At 45.4% G+C, this 10,919-nt stretch overlaps 1 protein-coding gene across 1 annotated transcript; it reads right to left on the bottom strand.

The window, feature by feature from the left end:
- Window positions 1-3,618: 3,618 nt before the first annotated feature.
- Window positions 3,619-8,581, bottom strand: LOC149333806 (uncharacterized). The gene is given in 9 exon segments (XM_089557807.1): window positions 3,619-3,802; window positions 4,313-4,484; window positions 4,585-4,821; window positions 4,907-4,990; window positions 6,476-6,551; window positions 6,553-6,578; window positions 6,868-7,000; window positions 7,659-7,881; window positions 8,379-8,581. Coding segments are annotated over 9 exon segments (1,338 nt in total).
- Window positions 8,582-10,919: the final 2,338 nt, after the last annotated feature.

Below are 10,919 nucleotides of genomic sequence, written 5' to 3'. Positions count from 1 at the left end.
ATGCGCTGCACAAGCCCGGAATAGCCAAATAAAGCAAGTGAACATACCGCACAGGGATTGTTTAAAATTTATATACAGTAAACTAAAAAAAAAGTGGCAGGCAGCATGGGAAGAGCACGCAAACAACAAATTACATTCTGTTAAGCCCATTTTAGGGGAATGGCAATCATGTAGGCATCAAGAACGTTTTACCGAAGTTATTTTATGTCGGCTCCGCATTGGACACACCCACCTCACGCACAACTTTCTGCTAACCAAACAAAACACACCTCTCTGTGAAATGTGTGGTGCTGAACTCACAGTGAACCACATTTTAATTTCATGTGTCAAACTAGAAGAACTAAGAAAGAAATATTTTACAACATTTTATAGGGAAAGACTTCCATTACACCCCATGCTACTTTTAGGCGATCGTGCACTGGTTGACATCTCATGTATTTTTAGGTTTCTCGAGGAAGCCAGCATTTTAAACAAACTCTAAGTATAGAAAGCTTCACCTTTAACAAAACCTCCAACCTTGTGTTTGGCGCATCATAGCCTCAGTTGCTTTTGCGCCATTAAAATCAATATAACTAACAATATAACTAACCAATGCCATGGCTTCCCAGGTTATCACCAAGGACGGCAGTTACTGTGCCAGTGAGACTAGTTCCTTCTGAACTGCTGCAGCATCCAATGTCTAGCTTCTTTAGGTCATCAAGCAAAGGCACCAGCACCTTTTTCTGTCCTAAGAATGTTAAATCACTCTCTTTGCAAAGCAAGCAAAGTTTGATGGACTCAGCAGTAGTGATGCAAAACTATCGGAAAATTGACTATCGATAGTTTTTTGGAAACTATCGATAGTGTAAAAAAAACTATCGATAGACTATCGAAATTATTATCGATAGTCTACTATCGATAGTCTACTATCGATAGTCTACTATCAATAGTCTACTATCGATAGTCTACTATCGATAGTGTACTATCGATAGCATTACTATCGATAGTATTACTATCGATAGTGTTGCTATCGATAGTACTACTAGCAATAGTACCGCTATCGATAGCAAGACTAGCGATAGTGGAACTGTCGATGGTAAGACTATTGATAGTAACAAGTGTTGGCCAGTGATATAACCAAACATTTGTGATACCTTATTGGTTTGACGGTCTCATGTGGCTTAATGTCCCAAAGAGACTCAAGCTATGAGGGATGCCGTAGTAGAGGTTTCTGGGTAAATTCCGACCAGCTGTGGTTTTTTAACGTGCACTGGGACAGTTCGGAAAAGTACCTGGAGCTGCATCCGATGAAAGAACAAACAGCCCAAGTTGTGCTGGCTTGGTGACGTAACTGCTGCAGAAATGCTTTTCGCATACATGCTTCGCAACTAGAACATTCGAACGCTAGCATTTTATCCAGCAACTTTACGTAGAGAACATCTGCAGAGCTCGGTGATGCTTAAACCGCGAAAACGGGCGAGTCCTGTCAGTTACTCATACCATCACCTCCGTACCACACATTCGGGAAACCAACTTTAGGATGCAGTGGGTACGCGCAGTTGATTTTATTGTATCGATAGTACTATATATAACAAGTAGTATCGATACGGCTATATATAACAAGTAGTATCGATACGGCTATCGATAGTGCTATCAATAGAACTATCGATAGTACTATCAATAGTGCTACTACTACTATCGATAGTCTTTTTTACTATTGATAGTTCGATAGTGGCTCAACTATCGATAGTATCGATAGTACTATCGATAGTCTTGCATCACTACTCAGCAGAGCTCCTTTTCCAGGGATCAACATTTCCGAGCATGAAGTACACCTCCAACAATTATGTTTCCTCTTTGCAGACCCAAGAGCGTTAACAACCTCAAATGCATCCTGAAAAAGTATTATTTTCAATGCATTGGGATGCTCAAATTGAGTGGAATAGATTTGGAAGCCTCACCGTCAGTGAAATCTTTCAACACTGTTGGAGGTAATGGGCTGCTAAGCTGTGAAATTACAGTTAGACTTTCGAGCATCACATCAAGGGTTTTCAGTATAGGAACGTAGTGAAAGGTTGATGTGATACCCTTACTGTTCTTCCCTAAACGAATTGCAACAGGTTCTACCGGGAGTGTCAGGCAGAAATGAGCTGTTGCTTTGTTGGCCGTTCATGGTGGCTGGTCATGTGGTGCAGGTTTTGTGGTGCATTCTTGATGAAGCTTTCTTTGTACGTTGAATGCTCGCACCGTTCTACCACATCCTTCAGTAGGGTGCTCACGTAGTCTGCAGGTAAAAGCAACAAAGTGGGAACCATTCAAGTACACAACAGCAGTATTAGATATGTTTATGCAAGTTGGCCTAATCGTCATCAAGTTGCTAGATAAATAAAACATGCATTCGCATTAACCCAAATGCTAGTGAGTCCTCTGATATTGTTGCAAACCTGTAAGGCTATGTTATAAGGGAATAAATTTTAAATAAAAGCTTTTATAACAGTCATTCCATGCAAAATGTTCCAGATCCCGAAAGCGACCACCTCCGATTATGTTTTTAAAAATTGGACTTGTTGGTGATGGTGCACATGCTATATCAACAAAATATTTTTATTGAAAAAATTTTTTGCACACTTCAGCATTCTTTACAGTTTCCAAAAAGAAGCAAAAGTTGGTCGGAGTAAAAATTTCAAAATAAAATTCAAAACAAGGTGTAATGCTAAATCTTAATTTTAGAATATCTCAATTGTGGTGTTCTGTCATCTGACTTCATTAATGAAGCCATGCAAGAATTTTCTACACTTGGTTCAGTAAAAAAGGCAAAAATGGTGGCGTTCTTTCAGTTTTTTACATAAACAATGTTACTGCCTCAGTCACAATCATTTTGTTTTTGCTTTTCCTGTTGCTGTAGTATTCGGTGTAAATAAGTTAAACTTGTTAAACAATGGTTTTAATGAAAATTGCTCCCGAAGCTTGCAAAAGTGTCTTATTTAGTTACTTTCCAATTCCCCTTCCCTTGTCTGTTTATTTAGTTACTGAAATTCATACCTAAATTAAGAATTAAGGCCCTCCAAATAAAAATACGTGATACTGCTCAAATACACACATACTTGGTTGCGTGTAATGTACAAAATTTTATTTAAGTAAATTCTGTCTCAGGGGAGAAAAAAAATTTTTTGAAATCCACGAGTCTCCTCAGTACATATTGCTAAACTGCCTTCTTCGCTGCAGAACATGCAGTTGCAACCATTTTTCTGGAATGTTGTTTTCTATGCAGTGAATGGCATTAAATATTCCAATCTCATGTCTTTATGTTGGTGCTGCTGCAACCACATTTTACGACAATACATTTGTGTGATGAAAGTTAACCATGACTGCCTTGAGACCGTTGTATTGACTAGAGAGGTTTCAGAGGCAAGACATTGTGCACTATGCTGAGTTGTCGTTCTGTAAGTATAGCAGATCAAGAAATTTTGAGGTACGCAAGAACATGACTCATTGGAACTCTGCGCCAATCATCACATATCTTTTTCAGAGTGAACTGCACTAATGTCATGCTACATCGACGGTTAATGTCCACATTACATTATTGGTGGCCATATTTGGCATCTAGGACATTTCACATGGAATGACCCAGCAATGATGTTACTGGTGGGTTGAGTCATGCATTGTTTGCTTACCATGTGTTGGCTCCTCTTTTAGCGGAGTGACAGTGAAGTGGCCCCTTCTCGCTTTTGAGGTTTTCACCTTCCAGCGCTGCTCACCGTCCGCCGTCTCCACTTGCCCCCTCATGGTGTTCTCGTCGAAGGGCATCACAGCCAGCTGAGTCCTGAGTCAAGAGAAGTGATCAAGACATATGCTCGCATGCTGCATTCTTTTTTTTTTAAGCAGCACAACAGACGACGCGGGACATAGAAGTGGACAGAGACAGCACTAAATTTTTTCTAGGAAAGCAAGCATCAATTTTCGTACAATACTCAAGCTTGCGCACCTGCGCATTGTCATCCTAGAGACGCTTGTCAATGCTGAAAACACTTGAGGCACACATGGATCGCTCTCGTGAATTGCTATCTACTATTGAGCAGCGTAAAAGGCTATAAATGGCAACCTAATACACCTACTACCTTCGCTTATTATGTGAAATGCAGTGATCATTGAGTAAACGACACTTTTGTGTCAACCAAAAACAGTGTTCAACTAGGTTTGTCGATTTCTTTTTTGAACAGTTCAAATGTTACTTGAGCCTTACATCTATACACAGGCCTGTATAGCTTATGTTATGGAAGCCTACTAACTTGCCCTGCCTGCCATTCTATTCCGCATGTCAAAGCTGGTGTACCTTGCTTGCATCCCTTCTTCCGAGAAAGCATTAGCCTTGGGAGCAAACTGGTTCAGCAGGCTGTGGAATGACCCCAAAGAAACCGTCTGGACATCCGGGGACAGCTGACGAATGTCACGCAGCAGCGACGGGGAGGCGACAGTTTTTTTCACTGCCTGGAATTCCTTTGAATCTGGAAGGAATGGACAAGCCAAATCAGCATTTCATTACTGCAGCCTAGAATGCAACATTGACTAAGCATTCAAGAAACAGCATTCAACAGTAGCTCTTACTTGGTCTCATCCACTCTCGGTTTTCTAGTGGACCATGGACGCATTCTTTGTACAGCCCCTCGTGGCCAGCACGGTGGTTGCAGATGTGGTTGAGCAGGCTCATCCACATGCTGACCACCAAGTCCCCGTTCCCCATGCCCATAGCGGCCACCCAGTACAGGTGGTTGATGATGCCATCAATCCACCCTTCGATTGTTCTGTGCTTTCGGCTGCAGGCCCACAGCTTTTTCATGAGGCCTAAAACAAGTGGAGTAATGTCAGGTTTCCAAAGCCTCACAAAGCCCTCTAACAGTAATGCAATAGCAGGGTGTCAATTACTTACCTTTGGCAACATGCCATACATCAAACCAGTGTTTTATTCCTGGCTTTTCCATTCTGCAGAAACGCCTGACACCAGGATGCCGGTCTGAAGATGGATAGCAAGAACAGGCAAGGCAGTGTGATTGCTCAGAAAGGAATTCTCTGACGGGACCAGCTGAACATTGTGGGTTTCTAAGTGGACACAGGCCACCACCCACCGCGGGTTCGAGCTTCGCGCGAGCCAAGGGCCCCGATCAGCCGTCACCACACACACACTGGGACACCGTTGCAGTGCACTCAACCTCCGCTGGGAGGAGAGCGATTCGCCGCATAGAAATAGGCCTCCAAGTTCACAAAGGAGACGTTTATTCACATCGTCCTCCAGCTGATACACACACACTCAATAGTCACCCCGTCCCGGGGGCGCGCAAGGAGCAAGGCTCTGCTGCGCGCACGAAGCGACTCGAGTAATGCGCACCGCTAGCACGCCGCTGCAGGAGAATGTCCCCGCGGCAATGCTGTGATCTCTCTCTCTCGTGTCGACCGTTGGGCCGGTTGCGAGAGAGAGTGGGCATTCAACGCAAGGTATGCCGGTCAGAGGTCGCTGGACCCCGCTGGACAGGCTCGAGCCGCTGCAGGTCAGAGGACACGTGCGGGCGAGCTCGAGTAAGCACTGGTCCGAACGGCAAAGGCCGGCACGGACAAACAGTAACGTACGCACCTTACGCTGTCTCGGAGGGATCCCTCTCTGGGCCCCGCTCGGACGGTCGCGGCGCGGCCGCCCCAAAGCGGGTCCCGTATTCCCGCCAAAAGGCGCCAATGGCAAAGGCCCTTGGGGAGCCGGGGCGGAGCTGTGGCTAAATGACAGTGATTAGTCACCCAGCCGCCTCTCCACCGCCTGAGGCGGGAGCAAGGGAAAGAGGAGAAACAACGCAGGAGGCCGGCAGAGCCGCGCAAAGGCGACGGCGGGAAGCCAGGATTCCCACAACATCACAGCAACAAAACAGAAGAGGTTGTCTTTGTATAAACTGTAAATTGTGGAGTGAACGTTGCGAAGCGATGCATAGGCTATGGGGATGTCGCAAGGAAGTGCTCCCGATTTTAACTTAGACCACTTGGGCTTCTTTAATGTGTGTTGATACTGCACAACAAACAGATGTTTGTGTGTTTTGCCTGCATCAGATAATGACCACCACAGCCAGGATCAAACCCAGAACACTGGCATTAGTAGCCAAATACTGAGCCACTGTAGCAAGTTGAGGGTGTCCTGAGTTTGAAGATGTTTTTAAGTAGTGCTATGTTTCTGATTCTGGCATTATGCTCTGATTATACCACAACTGCAATGAGATGGCTAACAAAACTAAAATGGTAAAAATAAACGGCCGCCATGCCAGAAGCTTAGTACTGAAATCAGCTTACAACAACAGCTTAGTAGCAGATATCTCAGCATAGTCCCAATGCTGTTCATTGAGATGTGACAAGTACAGTGGGACAGAATGCTCTATTGCTCTATGCTTTCACAATGCATGTTTCACCCAAGCTCCAAATGGCTTTTCATGTCATGTCAGTGTATAGCAGCCTAGTGTGTTACCTGTTGTCAGTGAACAGATGGCGACGCCTGCATTTTCAAGCCTCTCCAGGCACTTCCTCAGCCCCTCTTTTTCCATAGCCACGCTGTTCGGCACTGCTTCAGACTGCAAAGGAAACAAATAATTACATTATGACGCTTTTTGTGTCTCTAACATTCAACAATAAACTTTTACAATACCTTGTGTTTGGCGCATGATGGCCTCAGTTGCCTATGTGCCATAAAACACAACAAAAACACAACACATTATTTACACCACAAGATTCCTGCATGCAAGGCAGACGCTCTATTCTTATGGCAATGCTGCACAATTATTGCATTATGCATTGTATTTGTAGGTAATAAGAACACACCTCTTTCACCACAACCTGCTCGGAGCGGACAATTTTGCCGACTTGCACAGCCAACAGGCTGTAGGTCGGGTACTTGGTGCTGTACCCAGGGCGAGTCGCAGCGACCATCACCGGCCAGGTCAAGCTGCGCCCATTTCAGTTCAATTGCCAGCATGGCCTGCTGCTCCTGAAAAAGCTGCAGGCAAGACAACAATCGTTCCTTATCCTTCAATTATTAGGCAGATTACTTGTTAGAAATGTATGGCAGCTATGTTTTCTGTCTTAAGAAGTTCATATTTTAGTGCTTAACAGTCATGGCTACAAATGGTAGCTGCAAGGACTGGAGCAAATATTTGTCTGTTTAAATAAATACCAACATATTAATCTCTAAATTCCTTCAATAGAACAAGCTTTTGGATCGTCATAACAATGACAGTGGCATTGTAGGAATGCAAAAAACACTGCAATGTTAGAACCGTACAAGTGCAAGCTTATGTTCACAGTGTTACATTTTCTGATGCAGACAATGGTCCGCCTTACTGAGTTTAAATGCATAGTGGAACCTGGATATGTGATGGCTCACTTGCTGCTGTACCTAATGGAGCCCTGCGTTTACAGACTCTTAGTATTAACTGCTTCAATGTAGTAACGCACACAATTTTGAAAAGTAAGATTGCACCATGCTAATTCCTGCATGGCAACAAACTCATGTAAGATTTTCTGAAGAAACGCCTACAGTATTGCAGAGTGATCCACCATTTTTCCTGTGTTGCCTTTCCCTGATGAAATTGTTTGCAGCTGCAGTGTTTATGAAGCTGTTCAGGGCATGCTCATACGAAAGCATGCAGCCGTACCTCATTTACGGCAGGCAGCAAGTAGCCACGCTGGTAATTATAAAAGGTGCGCTCGCTGATGGTCTGGATGCTTATCGACTCGAAGCAGCGCAATGCTGCAGCCACTGGGCAGCCCGAAATGAGAAGAGCTGCAGCGATGAGGAGGTTGCCAGCCGCATTGTCACCCACAGATGGCTGGCTGTTCCACGTGTACTCATGCCTCTGTGCACATGCCATGCGCACCCTGAGCAGAGTGCCCACGACAGTGAATTCACTGCGATACGGTTGGCAGCAGGTGCCCACCAGCTCCCGAAGGCACCTCTCAAAAACAATGAGCTTTCGTTCGTTTTCAAGAGGCATTTCTGCATGGTCACTGAAATAAAGAGCATTTGATTACACTCCTGTTCTTGTTCACTCATCTCAAATTATTGACTTGCAAAATGAAAAGGTGGCTCTATTATTGCCTCGCTCTATTCCTGAGGTTTTCACAGCAGTGCAAAATGAATATCGTCAGAATACAAGAACTCATGGTGACTTTTGCACTGGATACATGTTGCACAACAACAAAGCAAAAAAGTGTAAGGATGTGGCCAAGCTCAAAAATGCCTGCAAACCGTAATTATATATATTCAAGCCCTGCTAGTAGTTTTCGTAATGCAGTTAAATGTCAACACAATTAGTGTAGTCATCCGGGCTGTCGGCTTCAGCCTCAGCTTCATCAATCCCACACCTCGCCACCGCATGAACTCGGGGTTGTAGTTATAGTCGTAAGGCGTGAAATGCCGGCCACAGACACGGAGGTTCTTGCGTTTGTCGGACTGCAGCAATCCGATGCGCTGGAGCCAGACAGCTCGCTCGCTTCCATCTTTCGGCAGGTAGTGCCGAAGGGCAATATCTTGCCGGTCCCTGGCTTTGCAATCAATGACACAGCACGGCCGATTCATTTCGATTGCGCATGTGGCGGAGGTCACGAAAGAAATCAGTAGCGCGCTGACTGAATCACACCTCGATTCGATTCGACGGCTACACCGGCGGAGTGACACAAGCGGTACGAGCAGACAACAACAATGTAAACCGGAAGTGCAGTACTAATTTCTGACACCGAACGCACAATAACCGCGTAAACATGCATATAAACGACAACTCTCCTTGCTGAAATGCGAAATGTTTCCGAAAAGAGTAAGAGTGTGAAGTGTCTAGAGCTTCTAGTTTGTTAAATGCGTGATTTCACATTGGCACCACGAACCAATCATAGCCCAGCGCTTGTGACGTAAAAAGTACAAAACTGACGTAATGAGTACGGATTCGGGCGGAAGTTCCCCGCTGCTGGTCGGCACGAGGCTCGGGAGCGGTAGCTTTTGAAAATGTATTATAAATTATCCACTCGCTTTTGATGTATTGTACGCGGCATGAAGGTCAGTGGCCTACGCTCTACATAATGCAAGTATATTTTTGCCAACCTCAGATACCCCTTTCTGGGACCCTTTAACAAGGTTTGGGTATCGGGGAAAATACACGAGGCCTGGAGAAAAGCCAATATTGTACCATTTCTTAAACTTGGGAAACCTCCAACCTCTCCTAGCAGTTATAGACCCATAGCCCTGACCAGTTGCCTCGTGAAATCTTTTGAAAGTGTCCTTAATTACGATTAACTTTTGTCCTTCAATCCCGTGAACTTCTTGACAGCCATCAGTGTGGTTTTAAAAAGGGATGCTCCACTGCAGACCACCTAGTACGTCTTGAAGATACTATCGAGAAGCTTCTGTACATAAACAACACTGTCTGGCTGTATTTTTCGATTTAGAAAAGGCATATGACACAGCGTGGAGGTTCGGGATTCTTCAAGACCTTGCAGAGCTTGGCATCTGAGGCAGAATGTTAAACTGCCTAAAAGACTTCTTATGTAAACGTTCATTCCATGTACGCCTAGGTGCAACCCTTTCAAAGAACTTCGTCCAGGAGAATGGGGTACCACAGGGGTGAAGAAACATGCGGGAACAGAGGAAACAGCTGTGAGAAGCTGGAGGATAAGCCAGTAAGTGGCCGCAGCGGAGCACGAACGCCGAAGGAAGGAACGAAAAGCCAAAGAAGGACACGCGGAAACAACGTGTCTAGAATTTCTGCTAAATTCAGCGTAAGGCAGACTTTAGAAACGATCCTTGTGCTGATCGGCACATTGCTTCGGCTGCTTTCCTGCCGCATTGTCGAATTCGGGAAGGTGACCAAGAGTGTGTTCACACCCGTTCTTATCGTGAGCCTCTGCGTTCTGGTGCAAGTGCCTTGGAACCTGTTGATTGTCTTGTTCGCAGGTGCATGCCGCCCCGAGACCTTTTTGTATGTGTGGGATTTGAAAGAATTTCCCAGGGCGGAAAGGCTTGAGGCAAACATTGACAGAGCGAAAGAGTCGCGTTGGAAAGAGAGCCAGGAGTGCTCCCAAATTCTGGAACAGGGCCAGTCTGTTCGGCGTGAACTCAGTAAGACGAAATTCGGAGTATAGGCGAAAGTGTGCCTTCTACTTGTTAGCTCCATGTTTGCAATATTGTGTTAATGTACTGCCCAATCGCGGTGTGTTTTTATGTGCATTGCGAACATTGCATTGAGTTTCGTATGTGGAAACATCATTGTATTGATGTATGTATTTTCGCATTCGCCATCTAGTTTGTGAGCGCATGCATGTGCGCGCGAATTTTACCGCCGAACTGCGGCGTGTTTTGAAGTGCATTGTGAACATTGCATTTTGTTATGTATTTGGAAAAGTATTGCATTGATGTATCTATTTTGGCATTCGCCATCGAGTTTGAGAGCGCATGCATGTCTGCGCGAATTTTGTGATTTGTGAATATTGTTACACAATATTCTTAAAGGAAGGGGCAGTGTCACAAAATTCGGCGCATTTTTGAAACAAAGAAAAACACCGCCGCGCGCACGGCGTCTCGCCGGCGCGAGCCGAACGGGGGAGAAGGAAAACCCTCTCTGAGCGCGTGGCTCTCTCTCCCCTCCACCGCTCACCGACACGGTGTGCGCCAAGGGAATGAGTCATCCATGCCGAAGATTTCTCTGGAACATCCGAGTCGCTTCTACAGCTGACGGGGAGGAAAGGGCGTAGCCTTGCGTGCACTGAGAACGTCCCCGTCGGCGGCGGCGCCACGCCAGAACTAGCCAGAACCTTCGCGAAAGGAGACTTTAACCAATGACGACGCGCGGCCAGCGAGAGAAAGGAAGGGAAACTACACGGGAGATGCTGCGTGTATGTGCGCGCCTACTTTGGTGCGTAGAACAAAC

The sequence above is a fragment of the Amblyomma mixtum genome, chromosome 8, assembly GCF_055824585.1.
Source record: "Amblyomma mixtum isolate Tamu chromosome 8, ASM5582458v1, whole genome shotgun sequence".
Classification (NCBI taxonomy): Eukaryota; Metazoa; Arthropoda; class Arachnida; order Ixodida; family Ixodidae; genus Amblyomma; species Amblyomma mixtum.
This window is presented reverse-complemented; position numbering and strand designations above follow the sequence as displayed.